Here is a 19,117-nt window from a genome sequence, read left to right as displayed (position 1 = left end):
AAATCCAGGAGTTAGGCTTTCTTTTTGAAAATGAAAAAGTCAGTGCCCTCCTCGTCATTGGAGTCATCTCCAATGGCGAGGGGGGTATTATTTATTTTTTAGTGCCCCTTACTACCAGGGTTTGCCTGGTAGTTACGGAAAGTAAAAGAACTGCTATATATCCACTCCTACTATTTGGGCGGATGGACATGCATCAAATTCTTCAAGGTATAGTTGTCCCACATCTAAATCGGGAGAGCGGACTACCATGTTTGTGGGGAGGGAACTCCATTTCTATTGCGACGGAGTTCCCTCTTTGCCAGCATATAATTCATACCCTAAGTCTGACTGTAGTAAATTTGACCAGGCAAAGGCGGGAAAAGTATCTGTCCACTGCAAGGACCTTGGTAGCCTAAAGATTTTAATTTCTCCTGCTTTTCTCACCAAAACCAACAGCATTCAAGGGTCCTCATCAATTTGCTGACCAGCTCCAAGAGGACTTTGGCAGATACAGCTTGCAACCATGACCTCCTGAAGGATTTTGACTTCCACTGCAGAGACAAAGTGAGAAGGTATAATTTTTTACCTTCAGAAGCCCGCTTGGTGTATCCAAGTCGCACTCCATCTCTGTAAGCCTGAAATTTCACCTGCTTTACTTTACTTTTTCTTTGCTTTTTTTGTCTTATAATTTTAAAAAGTCATATCTCTTGATCCCCACATTGAACTTTTGTTGTTTTGGGGTCATTTTAGTCATATCTTTTTTCACTATTTTTCTATTTTTAGTTGTGACTTCTTAGCTGTTTTGTTACTGCTAAATACTTTATACATTTTTCTAAGTTTAGCCTGTCTGCTTTGTGCCATAGCTAGCAGGGGATGAAGCCGAGGTTTAAATTATCAAAACTGTGTTTTAGCCTAACAAGTATGTAGCATTATTCCTTGCGGTGGACTTCCATCCACCCCAAATGATTATTTACTTTCTTACAGAAAGCCAAAAGGTCTGGCATTGACTGCTAACCTTTTGACATTGTCATTGCTTGTTTTGTCAATGTCTTTGAAAAACCTATTTGTTGAAGAAGCTGCTGAGCCCTCATCAATCTAAAAAAAAACAGCTGCCATGGTAATCTCTGTCACTGAACAGAATTGCTTTGTGTATAGATGTGCTGCTTGTAAAAAGGCAGAATACCCTCATTCACAGTTACCTAATAGTGGAAGCTGTCTGACTCATTGCCCAATGATTTATGCTGTTGTGGGCAGAAGTGAAATGTGAATGACACAATAACAGACCAATGGATGAAGAGGGCTAGCTGAAAGCCTCTAGCTAATCCCAAGCCTACATAACAGGGAGTAGATCCCAAAGACTTTGAGAACTTTAGAAACTCACCGCAGTCTCTTCCTGCATGAAAATGAACAGTTAGATCATCTGTAGTACAGCTTTAGAACATGTTGCAGTACTGAAACTGCAACACTAAAAATAGTTGATGATGCCCTCCACATTTTATTTGATGATGACTCCTGCCTCAACATCCTACTAAATATTACAGTGGCATTCAACACAGTGAACTATTATTTCCTTTTAACAGTACTCAGTGCAAAAATGAGCTATGATGGCTCAGTCTTCAAATGGTTCTCATAAGTTCTGGAAAATCACAGCTAATGCTTCCATATCGCTAACACCATCTCCGATGCCTCAAACCTTCACCAAGGAGTTCCTCAGAGCTCAACAGTCCCACCCTAACTCTTCAGAATCTACATAGAGCTTCTTTCCTCTATCCTAAACAATTGTTTGTACCAATTACCGGAGGACATGCAGCTCTACTTAAAAATCCTATTTCCAAAAGACATACACATGCTGTCTCAACTACTCAGTGATGGTCAGCTCTAAATGTCTGACCACTGCCTAAAACACAATGTTCTAAAAACACAATGTATCCTCCTCTCACCCCCACCACCACCCCTCCCATTTGTTTTTTCCCAGTAGAATATTGGTAGTGGTACCAAAAAGATCAGCTCTTAACAGTAACAAAATGATTGAAAGACTCAGCAAAATGTGTGAGCTTCATTATGAACAAGCACCTGAACGTAGAAGCACACTCCAATAATATCACAAAAGGGGGCACATCTCCAAGTTAAACACATTAGAGCACAATATAGTTCATCTTACTACCTTATTTTATAGACCTCATTTAGGCCCTTGTGATAATATGACTGGGGTATGCTTTCGTCCATCAGACAGCAATTGCCAAAGGTTTCCTTGACCCCCCACAAAGCAACCCTTTAAAGCAGCCACCACTCAGGTCTCTAGGGCAACAGATATTCAACCATACATTTCCACCTTAATCTCATTGAGCAGGATCCCCATCGAAGTAAGGAATTCTTTCAGACTGATGTCTACTACTCAGAAGGCACCACCGTCACACCAGGAAACGACAGGTGTCATTAGGACAACAAATGAGGAGTCCTAAAACTTTCCTTCTCAAGAATCCAAATTTAAAGAAATGTAAAATGATAAACTTATCCTTCTCCAAAGCGCCCATGTAATTTGGAACTCCATCACTCCAGGTATAGTAATAATACCATCTTATGGCATATCCAAAAAGAACTGAAAGACCTGCTATTCAAACACCATTTCCACATAGAAATGGCATGGGCCTCTGAATCCTCCTCACCAGGCGTAGTCCTTCAGATGACCAAGTTAAAAGATATACTCTCTCCCAGCTTTAAATCGTTGGTACAATGATCCTGTACACCCTCAATTATAGAAGCCTGTACTTGCAGTCACGATGATCATTACCTACCTGTTATTGGCGGAAATGCCCAACCAATACAGAAGGTATTTTTGTACCTCTTACACTGACTGTAGGAAAGTTCCTTTTTTATATTGTCACCCCCACACTTTTTCCCCCAATGCTGATGGTTATGACTCTGAAAATGCACTAGAGCCTGCTATCTAGGCCCAAGTCAATCAATCAATCAGGATTTGCAGAGTGCAGTTGCATTACCCATGAGAGTCTTGAGGTGTTGGAAGATCATGCTACCTGTTCTCCGACTGGTTTAACATCCAGGTCTTGAGGTCCTTCCTAGACTGCTGGAGCAATGGCGATGCTCTGAGGTGCAAAGGGAGGTTGTTCCAGGCCTTAGCCAGCAGCTGGGAGAAGGAGTAGCTTCCGCTGTTTTTCCGGTGGTTGCTTTGGGTGGCTGCCAGGGAGATGGATTTCGGAACAGAGTTTCCTGGTGGGTTGGTGGAAATTCACTTGTTTGTTAAGGTACGCCGGTCCTTCGCTGTGTAGTGCCTTGTAAGTGTGGGTGAGCAGCTTAAACTGGCATCTCTGCATGACTGGTAGCCAGTGGAGTTTTCTGAGGCGAGAGGTGATATGTGTTCGTCTTGGGAGGTCGAGGAAGAGTCTGGCTGCTGTGTTTTGGCTAGTCTGGAATTTCCCCATTAGCTGGGTGGTGAATCCTGCTGTTGATGAGAGCCTGTCTGACTGTTCGTCTGGTGCTGGGTGGGAGCAATCTGAAGACCTTCCTGAGCATTCAGAGGGTGAGTAGCAAGCGGAGGAAATGGCACTGACCTGCTTCTTCATGGATAACTGGCTGTTGAGGATGATGCCGAGGTTGAAGGCATATTTGTTGGGTTTTGGGAGTTGGACCCAGCTCCAATGGCCACCATTCGTTGTTCCAGAGGGTGTCCTTGCCTTTCCTTAAGATAAGTACTTCTACCTTGTCGGAGTTGAGTTTGAGACAGTTGTTGTTCATCAAGGTGGAGACGTCTTTCATGGATCTTTGGAACATGTCCTTGGTGGTCGTTGGGTCATTTGTCAGGGATAGGATGAGTTGAGTGTCATCGGCATACAAGATGATGTTGAGTCCATGGCTCTTGACTATGTTGGCCAGATGTGTCATGTAAATGTAGAAAAGTGTTGGGCTTAGAGATGAGCTTTGAGGTACACCGCAGGTGATGTTCGCAGAGTAGGAGGGGAGGATGAACGTCTGTGTTATTCCGGTGAGGTATATGCGAACCACTTGAGGGCTGCTAATTGGATTCCGATCTGATGGAGTCTGTTGATCAGTGTGTGGTGGGATACAGTGTTGAAAGCTGCTGAGAGGTCGAAGAGGATGAGGGTTGCTGTTTCTCTGTGGTCTAGCAGCATTCTGATGTCGTCCGAGCTTGTGACTAGAGCTGTCTCGGTGCTGTGGTATGCTCTGAAGCTGGGTTGTGAGAGGTCCAGAAGGTTGTGGTTCTCCAGATGTCAGCTGAGCTGGATGGTGATAACTTTCTTGATGACCTTGGCTGGGAAAGGGAGCAGCGAGATGGGTCCATAGTTCTCAGGTTCTCTTGGGTTCGTGGATGGCTTCTTCAGCAACAACTTCACGTCAGCATGTTTCCATTTCTGGGGGGAAATGGGCCGTGATGATCAAGGAGTTGAGGAACTTGGTGAGTTCTCTGCTGATGGGTTGATTGCCAAGGTTGGATGTGTGGTGGGGACAGGAGTCTGTTGGTGCTCTGGAGCAGATGGATCTCATGATGGATGCTGTTTCCTTCTGCGTGAGGGTGTTCTACAAGGATGAGCTGGTGTGGGTGTGCATTATCGGCGTGATGCGTTTGATGCTGCCCTCAACCTGGGTTTGGGGTGCGAAGTCTTGGTAGATGATGATATTGTTGTGAAAAAAGTAAGCGAGGGTGTCACATAGGGCTTGCGAGGGTGTGATGTTCTTTTCGGTTGCCATGAGGTTGGTGATCCCCTTAACTATGTTGAAGAGTTACTTGCTGTTGTTGGAGCTGTCCTTGATGAGAGTGATTAGGGCAGTCTTCTTGGTATTCTTCAAGAGGTGGTGGTATCCATTGAGGGTGTCTTTGAAGTCTTCTTTTGGTCCTTGAGGGTCTTACTGGTGCGCCATCTTCTTTCCTTCTGTCTGCAGTTGCATTTCTGGGTATTCAGGTCTGCCGTAAACCAGTTGGGGTGTCATGTTCATTTCTTGGGGTTTGTGGGTTTCTTTGGTGCGACTATGTCAGCGCTTGCCGTAATCCAGTTAATGAAATTGTCCACTGCTTGTTCTGTGTTTTCAGTGATGGTAGGTTGAGGGATTTGGTCCATTGTTGCTCTGATTCCTTTGACCAGCTGCACCCTTTTTCACTGTTGGTGCAGGCAGGGGTGTTGGGGGGTTCCGAGATGATGAAGTGGACACAGTGGTGGTCGGTCTGGGTGAGCTCCTTAGGGTGGGTGTATTATACTCTGTTGCTGGCTGAGAAGATGGGGTCGAGCGTGTGGCCTGCAGTATTGGTGGGATCGATGACCAGCTGTTTGAGTCCGAGGCCAGTACTCTCTCCCTAAAAGACGATGTATGTGAATTGGTAATCCCATTTGGCAAGGACTTTAACCCCTTTATAACTTTCTGATAAGTGATACCAGGGCATGGGAGTTAAAGGGGTCACCAGGGATTGCAGCACTGATTGTGCCACCCTGAGTGACCCAAATTGAGAGATGACAGCAGGCTTGCAATTGCAGACTGCAGGACCAGTGCAAAGTGCTTCAACTAAACGTTGCCCTCACCCTGAGTGGCAAGGTCAAAGCACTATTTTTAAGATATGTAAGTCCTCCCGAAGGTAGGCGTCCTAAGCCCACGAGGAAGGGTGCTTTGTATTAAAGGTGTGGACACATATGTGCGAGCCTAGATATTGCTCTTGTAGCCTCTTTCTATTAAGGGCTAGTATAAGTGTTCAGGGGGTCATAGGATTACATAGGCTGGCACCCGGGCACCCTGAGGTTGCCAGATCTATTAAGGTCCCACTGAAAGTTGTCATGTTTGGTATCAAACAACTTGTCTCTTCAAGCCTGACATGTTCCCCATGTTGGATTTGATGTGGCATGCACCCAGGTGGCTACCTTAGAGGTTGCTCGCCTGGTTTCTCCAGCCTTTCAGGTGCCCTGACTGACAGCATGCAGCTGCTGTCACAAAAACAGGTATCTGACCTCCTGCCAGGAGGTGTGAACACTCCTAGGAGTCAGAAACAACAGCCTGCCTGGGCGGGAGGTGTCAACTCCCTCTTTGACAGGGTGGTTAGGGAAGTGGCACATCAAGGCGGTGTGCTTCAAAGCTCTCACTGCCTCTGATATGCAGCTAGGCTGCCTCTCAAGGGAGGAAATTGTCCCTCTCCTGCCCCCAGGCACAATTGAACCCGAGCAGGTGTGAAAATTAGGTAGTCAGGAGGAATACACCCCCAGAAACTTAGCCACATCCCTAGGGTGGGCGACCGGGTCTGTACAGCTGAGGATGGGTTCTGAAAATTTTAAGAGTGGCAGAATGGAGGGGTCTGTAAGAAAAGGTGGAATACACCCCCTGGATGTGGTCACCCCAGGGTCGGATTAGCTGTTGGGGCTAGTAGCCCATTGGCTACTTGCACCCACACCTCTAACACTCATAAATCTCGGACTTAAGGGGCACTCCTATCACCACAACCTCAAATCTGCTTGAATTACAACCAAGGACAAAGAGAGACCCGAGTCTGTGACTTCAGGACCTCCACAAAGCAAAGGCGCAATAACATGCACCTGTGGCCACCCTGCAACTGCACTACTGTGACTCGTCCCAGATTAGAGACCAGTTCTAAAAGAAAAGAGAACCATTCTGCAAGCCAAAGGCAACTTCAAAACTCCCTTGGACTAGAGGTACTAGTCCCCTGCAGCCCGCCAGTAAAATATGCTCCCGGAACCAAAGAATCATTTGCCATTGGACCCGCCAAAGGATCACCCTAAAGTAAATAGTCTACAGCATTGTGGGAAATGTGGTCCTGACCTTCAGCAAGTTTCAGGCAGCTACTGTTTTCCCCTTGACTCCAGGACGTTGTAGTAATCAAAAGCTGTGTTTGCTACTTCCAAGGCTTGTTGGTGGCCAGTCGGGCAACCCCTATCTTCGTTCGAGGCTGCACCTCGAGGGAATCCTCAGGCATCCTCAACCAGCCACCTCAGCAGCCCCGTCGTCGTGATTTTGCATCCTTTTCCTCACCCACACAATCCAAGCAGCAAAACTAGCAACGGTGGCTCCAGCTTTCAGCACCAGGGATAGTCAAGGAAAATCTGCACCCAGGCACTATGAGCCAAGTAAAATTGAACTGACTTTCAGAGCCTGGCCCTGACCCCCGCATCACCTTACCACCCAGCGGTTTCCACGGGACTCAGCCTGCAAGTGACCAAGTATTACTAGTGTGTTTTCCCATTGATGCAAAGTTATTGATTTGCAAAAGTTAAAAGCACTGATTTATTTTTCCCTTTAATATTCATAACTCCAGTTATACTCATCCGAATGTCTTTGTTTAGGTGTCTAAAATTATTTTAAAATCTGCTCTATTTTTATAAATTGGTGTTGGATTTCCTATGATTTGTGCCCATTACTTATTGTGCACATTGGTACTCTGAAATGCTTAACACGTGTTCCTCTTTTAAAGCCTGATTTCTCTGCGCCACACTACCAGGACTGAGCTAGAGATGTATTAGTGTGAATTCAAAGGACCTATTTGGGGTAACGTGAAGGTATTGCACAGGGAGGCCTAACCAGCCTCAGTGCCTACGCTGACTTAGGGTGAACATTGTATATTTTATACCTTCTATTGTCTACTACCTTGGACTATGTAAAGCTCTCCATCACCTGTGGTGTTCTCCGCTGTATTAAAAAAAATACTAAATAAATAAAGCTGCACTTGTTTCTCTTTTTTTGGCCCCACATAATTCTACTTGTACAGGCAACACACGTGTACATTCCTCTAGAGCGTTTGATATTGCTTTCTATGTGAACTCGTTATCCATTTACTTGTTTTTCATCCATCTTCACCTTTTTCTGCTTCATCGGTCACCCCATTTCATGAGCTATTGATTGCCACATTTCACTCTGTACCATTGCCGATCTTGAAGTGTCATATTAAGCTTATGTTTTGAAACTGGCCTCATTGTATTCCCTGCAGTGAAGTATATAATAAATTATCTATTGTACACACCTGAACATATATTCTAACGCCACCATACATTCTGTGACAACTGGTCTTTTAAACAAGATCGTTCATTGAACGCCTCCCTTATGCTTATATCCCTTCAATGAGGTAATAAATAATGTATGAAGTTGAACACAGGTACAAAGACTTCTAAAACAAGGGAAATGGCAACCCGAAAAGCAATTACATATTTTATAATGTCATTAAATATATTTGTATTAAAATACCTGATAGAATTACGTTTTGCCACAAGTCTGTTTTCTTCACACAGGTTTTTTAAGCCTACTAAAATATTGTAACTATGTAGCGTGATAGGGTTTTTTTGTTTGTCACTCACCTCTTATTTATATGGGACAATTAGGTATCAGTGTTAATACCAGATTAGCTGTGTCTGGTATTAATTGGATGAATCGGTAAAACTGATCTGACCTCAATTTTATTTGTATCGATTGGTGCATCAGGTATCACAGAAAGCACAAAGTACAGCTGCAGAAAAAGAGTTCCACTAAAAGTGCAAACTATATTGAATATGGCCCTTTATGGTTTGGTTTCTGCAGATAAAATAGAAATGCATTTGTAGAGCAGGGTCTTTGAGAAGTCGATCTAATCAGATTAGGCCAGATTAGAGGGATTACTTTAAAACACGGTGAGCGGCTATTGTGAGAGGCGGCTGGGAGGCAGGTGAGGCTGCTGCTGGTGGGGAACTTGCCACTCCAGGGAATCCGGACTCTGGGCCACTGAACCGACAGTAAGTCCATGTCCTTGGAGAATTTAATGGAGGGACTCTCCATATGTTGTCCTAGGCATGTCCGGTACCCGCAAAACTTCATCGGCATATGGTGTCCCTTTTTTTCCCCACCAGAGAATGCCGGTGATCAACATAGACGACCTCACGGACAAGGATAAGCTAAAGATGGAGGTGGAGCAGCTGAAGAAAGAGGTGAAGTTGGAGAGGGCGCTGGTGAGTGGATCCCAGTAGGGCAAAGATCTTAGGGAGTGTGTTATAGGGGTGGTCATCTCTCCCACACCTTTGTCCAGCCCTCCCACAATGCATTGTTAGCTACAGTTCAGTCCACTCACAATTCAAGTTATTTCGAATTGACTTTACTCGCCTTTTAAGATGAGGCAACATACCGTAAGTATTGTCATATAGCACAAGCCCTATATTTATTTAACGACCATTAAGGGAATAAGGATGTTTGTGTGTGCAAACTAAACGTGAATTGTGTTTTAAGGGCAGCAGCATCAGTCAATCTACCAAACTTGGAGCTATGTGGAATAATGCTGCACTTGTCTCACAGAAAATATCCGCCATTCCTAAAGACGGTGCTGTGCGCGCGGGCTTTACTGGACCCTAGGCCACCGCCTTCCATAAAGACAGGGCCGGCTTTAGGGCAGTGCAACTGGTGCGGTCGCACTGGGCGCTGACCTGGGAAGGGGGCGCTGACCTCAGAGGGGCACTGTGTTTGCAATAAATTATGATTGGAGAAATGAGGGGCACTTTTGCCCTGTGGTAGTGAGAGAATCCGAGGAGGTAATCATAGAGTGCGGGGGCGCCAAAAATGATTGTCGCAATGGGCGCCACCAGCTCTGAAGCCGGCCCTGCATAAGGATATTCATTTGGTTTGGTGGCAGCTAAAATATTAGGGGGCTTTGAAGACGTCATCTTGGCTCCCGTAGACACGAGTGGCTTCTGATATAGCATGTTGAGCATTTCTAGGTGGAAAACGTACATATGAGGTTTCTGAAACAACTGCATTTCTCTCTCAAAGCCAGCCGCAATCTGCACCTAGAATTGACTGTTAATTGTGAACGTTTTGAGCCATAGCATTTCTCAGCTCGTAGCGTCTTGAGGAATTGGAGGACATCTGAGAATTGCCTCTGGGCAGAAGGATGTAGTTGCATGCAGAGAAGTGACAAGTAGAAAGCCAGGCCGCCGAGCAGTAGTTTTTGTCACTAGCTGGTGCCTTTCCTCCCTGCCTAAGCAATTGTTAGTTGTAGGACAGGCGTGAACGCGTGCAGCACTCTGGCTAGCGTCACGAGAAGCAATTCCTCATCAGACATGGTGTCCTAGATTGCAATTATAGATTTGTATCCGTGATGAATACTCTCTTCATTGCGGTGCAGGCCTTTTTATATTTCAAATTCCACGTTGTCACAGACTTCGAATAACAGAGTGTCTGCGGGCGAAAGCGCAGGGAAAAATAGGAAGCTATTTACACAGCTTCTTGACTCAATACAGCTATTATTATATAATATCTACTGCAGAGCACGCCTGGAGGAGCGCCTAGGCAGATTGAACTGTGAAAAACGACGTTTGAATAGGAAACAGTCTTTCTCAATAAAACCATTCTACCCTAGAGGAATCGTCCTTAAAGCACGAAGTCTGGTTGAAATAACATATTTGTAAATAAAGTAGCACCTATCTGAAAATAAGAACACCGCAAAATAGCGCCAACCAGCACACAAGCACTTTATTATATATTAGTATTTATAAGCACGAATTTAGCTTGCTGTGGGTTGGTAAACACTCTACAAGATCGTGTACATGAAGCAGTGATTACACAAAAACATCTCACACATTACATGTCTCACTTTTAGGCACAGTGGGATTAAATGATATGACCGGAATCACACCATGTCGAGCCAAGCGCCAAGGCCGGGATTCATACCTACTGCCCCCGGTTCCCAGATCGCAGCTGTAACATCTTATGGCCTGATTCACAAAGGCAAACCTAGACTTTTGATGAAGTTTACTATTATGTGGTATTCACAAACTACGAGTTTAATTTTACTAATAGTAATTTCATGATTGTGCAGTCGGGGCGGAGAAATCCACATTAAAAAAATAGGCCTATCTTTGTATGCACAGAATCTACCCCATGAGTGTGGAGTCTCCGCAGTCGTAAAATTACTATTAGTAAAATTAAACGTGTGGTTTGTGAATAACAGAAAATAGTAAACTTACATCAATCAGGCCCTAGATCTTATACATGTTTCTCTTACTTTATTCCAATTTGAAAAGCAGCTCAATATATGGATATGCCCAGAAGCACACAATGTATTGGTAAGTTCTGAAGTCAAGATTAGTCAGCAACCACTAGACCACAGCTCTTAGTCAAAGATCTACTTACTAAGCCTGGTATATTTCCCTCCAGTGAACACCATGTTTACCTTTCACCTGAGTGCTGTGGTGATGCATTATGGGTACATCTGTAAGCCCTATTTACTTCCAACTAAATAATGTAATATCATTGTGACTCGTTTAAGAGTGATGAGTACACTTGGACTGAATGAGCCAAATGGAACCATCGAGAGGGAGCTCTTCTAAAGCTCCCGAGACTGAATGAGCTGCATCCGGGCACTGTTCCAGCTCCCTTACAAAGAAAGTGCACATTAGTGACAGAAAGTAGCCTGTTTCCTAAAAATGAACGACTTAGCTGTTTTGTTTTCTATTTGCATACAAATGAAAAGCATAGCCCTTTATTTAATCCTGAAAATGGGGGCTCCCAAATTTTGCTACAATTTTTGGACATCTGTTATATTGTGAAGTAATTTGCATAAATATTGTTTTGATGTATCCATTTGGCAATATGGCTGACACTTCAAACTTTTTAAAAAATAATAATTTTTTATTAAGTTTTCAAAAAAAGAGAACATACAGTAATCAAATGAACACATATCAAATAATATAAAAGAAGATATGAGTACGTAATTCATAAGAGGAAAAGATAAAGACGGGTAAGTAATTCAATAGAGGAAAAGCTAAAAAAAAAAAAAGATGTGAAGAAAAGAAAAAAGGATAGAGGAAAAGAAAAGGAAAGAAAGAGATATAGAGGAGAAGAAGAAGAGAAAGGACGAGATAGAAAAGAAGAAAACAAGGGGAGTTATAAATTAGGAGAAAATAAGAAATTAAGATGCAGGTGCATGTGAAGAAAGATAAGGTAGCCAAAGTAGGTAAGATTTAATATAAATATATAATAATACTTTATTCGGTATAAAAAAATACCAAAGTAGGTAAGATTTAATTTTCTGGGAAAGTGATAAAGAAGAAACAGTAGCAATTCTGTGTTTGTCACAAATATAGTTCCACCAAGTTAATAATGATAATTTAGAATTATCTTTCCAACAGGACAAAGTCACTTTAATGCTATAGCAATAAATAAATCAAACATCAAAGTAATATGATTAGGAACATCAAAATCAGGTGAGGAGGAACCTAGAAAAACATTTTGTATTGTTAATGGAATATTACATTGAAATATTGTCATACATTTAGACCACATAGATTGCCAAAACTTTAATACATTCAAACACTCTTAAAGTTGATGAACTAAAGTCCCAGTAGAGACAGAACAAGACCAACATAGGGTTGAGGAAGTAGGGGAAAACTTGGATATAGAAACAGGGGTAATAGCAGCTCTACTATAGATAAAGTAAAGGGATGGAGTAATACGTGCGGCACCAGAAGTTTTAAATAACTTGAGCCATAATGTATCCCAAGCAGGGATAGGGAGTGATAAAGATAAGTCTGCTTCCCACAGTAATTCGATATGGGATCTAGGACATTCAGTAACAGGGGATAACAAAATCTTATCAATAAAGGCAGCCTTAGGCCTATGCTCCTGAGAAACACTGTATAACAGTGAGGGTGAAGTGAGTACGGAAGAAGTTAAAGGGATATTAGTGGAAGATAGATAAGACTGCAAAGCTGTTAATATTAAAAGATACTCATTAAAAAATGAGTCAGGTAAACTATATTGTAATTGTAACTCATGGAAGGGAATAACAGACTTATGTTGCATTAATTGATGAATAAAAAGAATTCCCTTCTCCTTCCAATGTTTGTAATAAAATGATTTACGTTTATATTTGATGAATTTGTTATACCAAATAGTGGAAGACAAAAAACATTGAAATGAATCTAGACCATCAGAAAAAATATTATATAATAATTGTCTGGAGTATTTTAGAATGGGATTATCTGATATGAAGGTGCAGTTAGACATATATATTATGTCTCAAAAGGAAAAATCTTTTAGTAGGGAATGCTCCAAAACAATCCAACGAGGGATAGGGATATCAGCAAAATCATAAATTATAGCAAAAAATTGACTAATTAAAAATGCAGAGTGATAAACGTTAAACTCAGGAAAACGTACACCACCTTCTGTTTTGGGACGCTTATCTTTCATAAGAGCAATGCGGGGGTGTTTGTTATTCCATTAAAACTTTGTACAAATAGAATTAATCTGTGAAAAATGCGAAGCAAGAATCCGGAAAGGTAACATGGATAATGCATAAAGGACATGGGGTACAATCATCATTTTAATAGTATTAAGTCCACCCCACCAAGACAAATGAAGGGGAGACAAAGAAAGAAGTAGTGAATGTATTTTGGTAATTAGGACGTTAAACGTATAACTAATGGTAGTAGATAAGGTAGAGCAAAACCAAATACCAAGATATTTAATTTTTGTGGGACACCAGGTAAAATTAGTATTATTAAACATATATTGATAGCAAAGAGAGTTCAAGGGTAAGACCTCTGTCTTAGAAAAGTTCAACTTACATGCAGAGATGCTAGAATATAACCGAACTTCATCCAGAAAGGGAGGGAAGGAGGTATTAGGATCAGACATATATACCAGAATATCATCAGCATATGCTGACAATTTGGTTTCTATAGACTGATGTGAAAAGCCAGAAATACATGAATGAATTAAAATACATTCAAGGAAAGGTTTAAGACATAAAACAAATAACAAGGGCGAAAGGGGCGGGTGCCTCTATATAGTGGAAAAGATTTAGAAAAATGGTTATTAACAAAAATACTGGCACAAGGAAAAGAATATAGCAATTTAACACTAGAAACAAAATTTGGACCAAAACCAAACCATTTGAGTGTAGTGAACATGAATTGCCAGTTAATGCGATCAAAAGCTTTTTTGGCATCTAAGGACAATGCTGCAAGTGGGGATTTGAACTTTCTCCCGAAGGAGATAACATTAGCAAACATGCGAGCATTATCCGAGGCCAGTCTGCCCTTAACAAAACCAGTTTGATCTGTCTTAACCAATAGTGGGATAATACTCTCAAGGCGTGTGGCGAGGATTTTAGCAAATATCTTACAGTCATAATTGAATAAGGAAATGGGGCGATAATTTTTACAAAGGGAATGGTCCTTGTTAGGTTTGGGAATAAGGACAATTAAAGCCTCCATAAAAGAGCCAGATGCTTTGGAGTCACTAATGAATGAGTTAAAAAGGGTCAGAAGTTGGGGAACAAAAATAGAGGAGAAAGTGGAAAACAAATTCAACAGAAAGACCATCGGGACCTGGTGCCCGAAAAAAAGGTGTGTACGTTTTGAGCAGAAGGATTTGTATCATCAGAGTATAAGGATTGATAATAATCATGAAATGTAGTAGCAATATCTTCATTAGAAGATGCCAAATTATTAGTAAAGTCATTTAAAATAGGACCTATATTTTTATGTTCAGATTTAATTTTCAAATAATTGGCCAACATCTTGCCATCTTTATTTTGACCCCCGTGATATTTAGATTTAATTTTAAGAACAACATTACATGCATCAATTGTGGCAAGCTTGTTAAGAGCAGATTTAGAAGTAAAATAGTTATGTTCCAACAGTTTCAGTTGTTGTAATAACGTTGCATACTTGGATTTAGCTGTTTTCTTCTTTTTTGCTGAGTATGCAATAGCAAAAGCACGGAAGGAAGCATTAAAGGCATCCAAGTTATTAGTGATGGTGATGTCTAAAGGGTTGTTGATAGTAAAAAAAATGTTAATAAAGGTAGTAGTTTCAGTTACAAAAGCAGTGTCTGACAACAAAAAATTATTACGTTTTCCAACGACCAAATTTTGGAGAACTCAGGGAAAAATCAATAGCAGAAAAAACGGGGGCATGATCAGAAATAAAAATAGATCCAATTGACACTTCAAACTTAATTGTCTGTAGGCATTCTAGTTGCACTATGAAAACCAAATAGATTACAGCAACATATCAATGCATTTGCATAGTCCAGCTTTGAGTTTCTGGAGTTTTTTACATGCTTTCGTGATGCATTTGGCCAGCGAAAGGCAGGGGCTTCCCAAGCTGTCGCAGACGAAAAGCTGAACAATCCACTGATCCGATGTGTGGCTGGACCCTCTGAGACCACCACTGTCCTAGCACCATACTTCATCCATTTGGGTTCATTCAGGCTGCCGCCTCTTCCACCCTTGTTTATGGACAAAGAAGTCATCTCCTGGGTCTTTTACGTGCAGATCCTCCAGTGTGGCTTATACATACGAGTGAAATTGAAACACCTACCTCTTACAAGAGGACACAATGACTTAAAGAAACATTAAACAAAAGTAACAGTGGTGATATCTGAAGTAGGCCCCCACACTCAACCCTAATTTTAGATGCTTAAAACTTACCAGGCTCTAGACCCTGAGTTAGGCTAGTTAGAAACTAACCAAACCACAATTAAAATGCAAATCAAAAATTGTTTACTAGATTTTAAAAATCCACACTAAGGCATGGACGTGCTGTTTTACTCAACTTATTTTATCTGACAATTGTGCATTATTGTCAAGAAATAGAAAATCTGCTTAACATAATCATTCTAACAAATTGTCTGCTTTCAAATACGAAGAAAACATTTACATTAGCTAGCTATGGACTAGATTTGGTCCATCCGCCTTCTTTAGAGTCAACGTTATGCAATTCCACATCACTTTTAAATTTGGTCACATTTTTGCTAACATTTAAAGCTTGATAAATAGAATCTCTTCCCTAAAAGCAATGAAAAACAAAAGGTGCAATATAGTGTGGCCCAAATATTTAAAGCATTTATAGGGCATTTAACATAATAGTTTGACTGAAGTAATGTCTTAGAACAAATGCACCTTGTAAATAAACACCCTTTCAGCCAAAATGTTCTGTCCTGCAGATTAGGTACAGCACAGCAGAAAATAAATGTATTTCCCTAAGTAACCGAAACCCCAGAGCGTTTTAGTAAAACCATGGCAATTAAGTGTGCAACACAGTACCAATTCTACCTGGGGCCACAACAGCCTTAAAAAATGGCTGGCCTTGTTGGTGAAGGTAGGATGAACATAAAAATGTCCTCTCATCTATATACAGCAGGAGCATCTGGTTCCACCCCAGAATCACAGTATAAGGGTAAACCGTGAGTAGGCACCTTTTGGGAATGCCACCATTTGATAGTATAAAATTGGTGTCCAAAGTAGGCCAAGGAGGGCCAGATTCAAGCAAGCGCTACATATCTAGATAAAATAACATTTCACAAAATGAATTTGAACTTAAGAACTGAAGACCAGATCTACATAGACTTCCATTTGGGATTTCCTAATCGCAAACAGCTACATACAACAGTGTCTCAGACACTGTTTGCGATTCCCAATGGGTCGCAAATGAACCTGCCTCATCAATATTCATAAGGCAGGTCGCAAATTGCGTACCATTGGGAATGGCTAAAATCACAGGGATTGTGGCCTGCTGGGGTCAGCAGACCACCATGGTCTGTGACAGCTTTTTAAATAAAGCAATATTTTATTTGTAAGACAGCCCGTTTTCCTAGAAGGAAAACGAGCTGTATTACAAAAATAGAAATGAAAAGATTTCTTTTCATTTTAAAGAGTAGACAGTGGACCGTGGGACCACGGCCTGCTCTAAAATATTTTTCACCCACATTCACAAAAGAGAAGTGATCCATTGTGGGCCACTTCTTATTTGCAAATGGTTTACCGTCTCCTCTACTGATCAGTAAATTATTAATGTTTTGCAATCGCATTGCAGTCGCAAAACATTCATACATACCAGTGCTATTCAGTATTAGGAAGGGACGCCCTCAGGGTCGGACTGCCATAGCGGGCACCGGGCAATTCCCCGGTGTGCCGCAGGGGTGGGGGCCGGTTTTGGGCTCCTGGGGGCCATGTTACAGGGCCGTTTTTACAGCATAGCTGCAAAATCGGCCCTGTAACAAAATCGGCCCCAAACCGGCCCTGGCAAAGAGCTCGGCGGCACCCCTCAACCCCCGGGGTGGGGCGGCCGAGCACTTTGCCAGGGCCGGTTGTGGTTCCCAGTCCGGCCCTGGACGCCCTAACCATGCACCTTCCTAAAACCAAATTGCAAAAGCAAAATGCGATTCAGTAACAAGTTACTAAGTTGCAGTTTGTCTTTTGTACATGGCAAAATGCAGTTTACCGGTCGCAAACGGCACAATAGGCCGTTTGCGACCGGTTAAATGCTTCGTACATCTGGCCCATAATGTTTATCCTAAAAATTTGACATGGATCCTGCCCTCCTGGACACATTTCAAATACCCACTGTGAAAGTTTTCATACTATTTCCCAAAGTGATATAATAATCTAATCGTAGGCTTCCCAGTGTAATACATTGATTAATATCTGTATGAGCTGTGCATTTTTTAAATTTTATATTTTTGCTCTTTTTTCTATCACAATTGGGCCAATGATGGCCTTTGTCACTTTTGGTCTGTGTCATGGTAGTTTTATGATTTTAGGTTATTATTAGACACATCAATTATCACAGGATCTGATTAACCGAACATGTTTTTTTCATCCCTTATCCAGGTATCTAAAATGTGTGAAGAAATAAAGACATACATTGAGGGACAATCTGGAGAAGATCCACTGTTGAAAGGCATTCCCGAAGACAAGAACCCCTTCAAAGAGAAAGGAGGCTGCATCATTGCATAGATAACTTCCTGGACTAGCACCTGCTTCATCTTCATTGAACTAGATATTGTCAGTTCCAACAGATCCTACAAATCCCCAGAGTGGATTACGCAAGACCTGCATCAAACAAAACAAAAGCCAAAACCTAATGAAGAATCCCGAAGCTCTTGAATCCCGAAGCTCTTGGTACAAACTATGATACTTTGTAACAACATCCTACCTTCTGAAGCTCATTGTCGAAGAGGGCACGTTTTGCTAGTGAACAAGTCTTTCATTTTAGTATCCAAACAAATACTTTAGCTCCTTATGCTGTCCTTCAAAGTCTTTTAATAAAACATGTCTGTAAAACCCTCGCTTGCTATTACTTCACAAACAGAAATATTAACCATTGTTGTTGTGTTACTGCTTCCAGGGCCAGTCTTTGGCATGGCTGATGTGGAGAGTATCCCAAAATATATATACAGAGCTCACAAGCTATTGCGGTCCAGGCATGTGTATCTCACCCAATTCAGGTTTTTGAAGTGACCAGAACTACAAGTGCCTCCATGCGAAGGAAAAACGTAACTGGCTGCCGTAAATGAACCTGGAAAACTCAAGGGCTCCTAATATTGCAAACAATCATTTGTAATGCAATAGGTCTCGCATTTACGCAAGTTTGAGCTATTGGCATTGTAAATGACAATGCCTTTTATTTATGTTTTGGTTTTTAAAACATAAATAAAAGGCATTGTCATTTACAATGGTAATAGATTAAACTCTTGCAAATACGAGACCTATTGCATTCCAAATGCTTGTTTGTAAAAGCGCCCTATGCCGCACTTTCACTTTGATGGCGGACACGCCCCTTTCTTTAGACGACCCGCATCTAAAGAAAGGTGCGTGGCCACCATTAAAGTGAAAGCATGGTGTTATGCGCTTTTACAAAAAAAATCATTTTTCAAAGTTGTCAAACAAATGTTTCTTTTTGTAAAAGCGCCCCATGCCACGCTTTGACTTAAGAAGCGGACACACCCCTTTCGCAAGACGCAGCTCACGTAAAGAAAGTGTTGTACTCTTACATGAAGTACACACTGGTAGCCCTGATGTAGGTTTCAAAGTCTCCTTTATTGGTTCCAGTTCCAGGTAACATCAGACTAGATACAGCCATGTACCAGCTCCTGTTATAGTCCCTACTTAGGCCCTTGTTACAGCCCATATCACGGCCCCACCAGGAGCAGCCTGCCTAGCTGCTCAGCCCATCTCCAACTGTCATCACTCACCCACACAGGCACCCAGGCATTCCATTCATCACAGTCACACCAACATTCCGTTACCATCTCTCACTCTGGCTGAGCAGCTAGGAAGACCTAGGCTGATTACAATTAAATGTAATACTCAGGATATAACAGAAAGGTGCACAGTATGAGGCGCTTTTATAAAAAAATAAAT

General features: G+C 41.8%; 1 protein-coding gene across 2 annotated transcripts; it reads left to right on the top strand.

Moving 5' to 3' along the window:
- The first annotated feature begins 8,597 nt into the window (after window positions 1-8,597).
- On the top strand, window positions 8,598-18,037 carry LOC146789295 (guanine nucleotide-binding protein G(T) subunit gamma-T1-like). Of its 2 annotated transcripts, XM_085630038.1 has the most exons (3): window positions 8,598-8,708; window positions 8,823-8,921; window positions 17,585-18,037. In XM_085630038.1, exons 2-3 carry the CDS (start codon window positions 8,826-8,828, stop codon window positions 17,708-17,710), a joined length of 222 nt encoding a protein of 73 aa, XP_085486164.1. In that variant the 5' UTR covers window positions 8,598-8,708; window positions 8,823-8,825; the 3' UTR covers window positions 17,711-18,037. The 2 variants fall into 2 exon arrangements, with proteins under 2 accessions (XP_085486164.1, XP_085486163.1); XM_085630037.1 differs by lacking the exon at window positions 8,598-8,708 and having other exon boundaries at window positions 8,751-8,921.
- Window positions 18,038-19,117: the final 1,080 nt, after the last annotated feature.

The sequence above is a fragment of the Triturus cristatus genome, chromosome 10, assembly GCF_964204655.1.
Source record: "Triturus cristatus chromosome 10, aTriCri1.1, whole genome shotgun sequence".
Taxonomy (NCBI): Eukaryota; Metazoa; Chordata; class Amphibia; order Caudata; family Salamandridae; genus Triturus; species Triturus cristatus.
This window is presented reverse-complemented; position numbering and strand designations above follow the sequence as displayed.